Below are 3,676 nucleotides of genomic sequence, written 5' to 3'. Positions count from 1 at the left end.
GTCCGGAGCCAGGTCTGGATCCACCCAGGCCTGCCAGGGGGCAGGCACCCACGTGCCCGCGGCCGGACCCCGGAGCAGAGACGGGCAGCCCTCGAGGGCTCTGCCAGGGCTGCACCCAGAGTGTGGGGCAGACAGGACCCGACCCAGGACGGGCTTGTGCGGAGCGGCCCCCGGCGGGGGAGGACGCAGGCCACACGGGGGGACCTCGGGGAAGGGGGCCCTTTCACCGGCCAAACTGGACCCGACCCTGCAAAACGATGGATCCTCCCCACTGTCTTGCTTTTAATCACGTTTTTCAACACTTAACACATGAACCTCTGCTCCTTGATGTCCCGTCTTTGTTCATCTGTCCTCAGAATGAAAGTCCAGAACCTTCTGTGCTGATTTTAAAGTCGGGCTGAACGTTCAGTAATGAACAAAGCTGGAAACACAAGAGGAAAAAGGTGGCTTTTTAAATGAGCGCAGACCTCTCTCTAGGCCACCACCCTCCGTGAGGTCCTCGCATCTGCTCCCCGGAGGGCCCCGGTTTCCTCACATCGAGGTACACAAGGACGTGCTTTATGGACCAAAGACACGGCTCTGGTGGCCCTAAACCCGTTAGCAAAGGCAGCCCCCAGGCACCCAGCTACGCCTAGGACAGGCATCCTGATCAAAGAGAAACATGCGGGACACAAACCTGCTTAAACTTCCCTCTAATTCTGTCTAAGTCTTCGTGAAGTTTATCGTAAGTAGGGTCATCATAAGGGAACTTCTGAATCATCCCAATCAATGCCTCTAAGACCTTCATCTTTTTGCTGTAAAACACAGAAAGAAAGACCTTCAGTCCCCAGCACGGCAGGCTCGGCCCATGCAGCAAGGTGCCGGGCGCGCTCCTTAAAGCAGTGGTGCTGAGCACGCCGGGGTTCAGGAGCTGGCGGCTAACGTAGTCATCACTGAACAACCTTCCCCCACCTGGCGATGGGCACCCACCCACCCCTGCGCCCGACATCAAGCGAGAACCGACCTCGCCAGGCCGGCTGCGGCCTGGACCAGCGGCCGAGGAGACTCGACAAGCACCCAGACCACCGGTCCCAGGCCTGAGCCGGGAGCAGACACAACCAGAAGGAAAGAGCGCTGGGCATGGCCACGCCTGCTCCCATCTGGGGGGTTTCTCGGATCCAGAACCTTCACACTCAGGGCCTCAGGGAGTTTAACAGCAGGTAAACACCAAGCCTGCTCCGTCCACAGTGTCTGCTGCCTGAGTTCAGCCACTTCCCCAGGAAGACAAGGGGCTCAGGCTGGAGCAGGACTGCCCCCAGGCACTCAGGGACTTCACGGTTCTGGGACTCGGCATCCTCATCTGTAAAATGGGGCCCTGATGGCCACCTCCCAGGCTCAGGAGGATCAGTAATCCAGAGAAAGCCCAGGACATGCCACAGAACAGCGCTGAGTAACCGTCAGTCTCCACCAGACCCTGGAGGCCAGGGCTCCCATTGGGGAGGGCAGGCGCCCTTCTGGGTCATGGACAAGTGACCCTGCCCATCTCCGATCACCGGGCGTCAGGAGCATACTAGGTATCTGTTCCCAGGGAATTTCGAAGGACTTGTCCCTAGGATGAAGCTACAGCCATTCAAAGCGACCAGGACCCGCTCACGTTTGCTGTTCTTAAACCAGTTTACAAGAATTACAACAGCTGCCTCTCGGGGAAAACACAAAACCGCGAAGCGTCACAGAGAGTGAAGGAAAGCAACCAGGCGCTGGGTTTCCAGCAGATGGAAGGCAGATGCCACACGGGGAACGGCTGTGCGTGCCGGACGCGGGGACCACCGCCCACTCTCAAGGCCGCAAGCAGCCCCGCCCGACGGCCAGTCACCCCAGCTGCTCCAGACGCACTCAGCCCGGCGCACGGTCAAGGCCGGTGCACGCCGGGGGGTGTGGCCCGCTCACGGCTCCAGTAAGGAAAACGGGGCTCCACCATCCTGCGGGAGGGCAGGGCAGCTCGTGGAGGGTCAGAAAGCCATGGTCACCCGCTGGACACCCCATCCTGCAGGCTGAGACGGGTTCCCACACGCCTTCTCCGGGTGAGAAGCCCCCGGCGTCATTGAGTGAGGCCGCTTCTCCTCTAACATCCTCACTTGGAACATAAGGCAGCGGGAGGTCCTCTGTGTGCCTTCTACCATTTTTCTTTTAAACTGTAGAGACTTAGAAAATCCAAAAATCACTCCTCTAAGATGAAGGGGTTTAGGCTGCAGTTCAGAGACCACCAGGCTCTGCTGCTGGGGTGGGGGCAGCGGGGCTCCCACCAGCCCTGACACAACCCACGTGACCCTCCCCCTGATGGAGCCTGGGGGCACGGCTTTAGGACGGCGGGGGTGGGGGGTGGGGCGAACCCTGCCCTGGGGCGTGAGTTGGCAGCCCCCAGGTACAGGAACCTTCACACCCTCCGTGCGCTGCAGACACCAGCAGAGGGACAAGGGGAGGCTGCTGGAGAATGACCGGGCGCGCCACCCCCAGCTTCGCGGGCTGGGAGTGCAGAGGCACCTTCAGCCCTGACCGCCACCCAGTGCTGCCACGTGCTGCCACCCACTGTCCCAACCAGATCACCAGCTACGCCGCCGCCCCGCTGGGCCTTTAGAGGAAAACCTCCTCGAGGTGTCCCTGCATGGTGGATGAGTCTGTTCAGCTCCCACTTGATCAGTGATGGGACAGGTCAGAGAGCAGCGACCCCAGAATCACCCAGACCCTGTCTCGAGCATCCCTGCTCTGACACATGAATACGGCAGTGGCACAAACTCTAGAAATTCAAAACATTCCAAATAAGACGACAAGTCACGTGGACGGGGGAATGCCGCTTCTGCCTCTGTCACTCACACTCCTGGAGCCCCTCCCTGGCCAGGCAAGGCCACCAGGCATCCAAATGACGCAGAGCAGCCGCCGAAGCCCTGTGTCGGCTCCCCTGAGCGGCAGCACAGCCTTTCACAGACGGCTGAAGAGTGAAGACCGCGGGTGGGGACAGGGTCCCGGGGCTTCGAGAAGCGGCACCCGTAAGAGCAGGTTCAGAAGGCTGCAAACGCTACAGAGGACGGCTGACGGCGCCTTAGCGCTTCCCGACCCGGCAAAACACACGGACCCGGCACCTCGTTAGACCTTCCGGCTACGTCACAAGTCCCAGTGCCGGTGGAGCCACCACTTCTGAGCCTGGGTCACACCCAGACTACCGTGCTCTGTTTATCAGAAGCTCAGGGGAAACGAGAAGATAAAATTGTTTTCAACCTGCCTTGACTGGCAGGGAGTGCTTGAAGGCCTCCAAGGGAAAAGGCAGGGGGGATCAGAGGACTCTTGAGAAAACAGTAGGTGTTCATCCAACACCCACAACAGGCCCAGCACCTTCTAGGTACTATTTCCTGTAAACCTTGTAACAATTTCATGAGGTTACTTCAACCCGATTATTTTCTCCGTTTTACAGATGAGAAGACTGAGACTCTAAGCACCCGCGATCAGGGTGCACCACAGAACCGCAACTCTGGTCCAGACACCAAAGAAGAAAGGAGGTTCGGCCTTACCTGTCTCTCTCAGTGGCGCAACTGTGCAGGAGACCTCTCCAAGCAAACGCGAAGCCTTGGTAGCACCCGATCTGTGAATTGATGAGACATTTAAGAGTACAATGAATAACCGAGCGCTGTATTTGATCTAATTA

At 58.9% G+C, this 3,676-nt stretch overlaps 1 protein-coding gene across 1 annotated transcript in view; it reads right to left on the bottom strand.

Moving 5' to 3' along the window:
- Position 1: 1 nt before the first annotated feature.
- The window catches only part of ORAOV1 (oral cancer overexpressed 1), a 6,999-nt gene continuing 3,324 nt past the window's right edge, over positions 2 to 3,676 (bottom strand). The window contains exons 3-5 of the mRNA XM_010837650.1: positions 3,543 to 3,613; positions 677 to 794; positions 2 to 421 (exon numbers count right to left, since the gene is read on the bottom strand). Coding sequence (XP_010835952.1) covers positions 353 to 421; positions 677 to 794; positions 3,543 to 3,613 — 258 coding nt within the window. The 3' untranslated portion in view covers positions 2 to 352. The remainder of the gene's footprint in view (positions 422 to 676; positions 795 to 3,542; positions 3,614 to 3,676) is intronic.

This window comes from Bison bison, unplaced genomic scaffold (assembly GCF_000754665.1).
Source record: "Bison bison bison isolate TAMUID 2011002044 unplaced genomic scaffold, Bison_UMD1.0 scf7180017864080, whole genome shotgun sequence".
NCBI lineage: Eukaryota > Metazoa > Chordata > Mammalia > Artiodactyla > Bovidae > Bison > Bison bison.
This window is presented reverse-complemented; position numbering and strand designations above follow the sequence as displayed.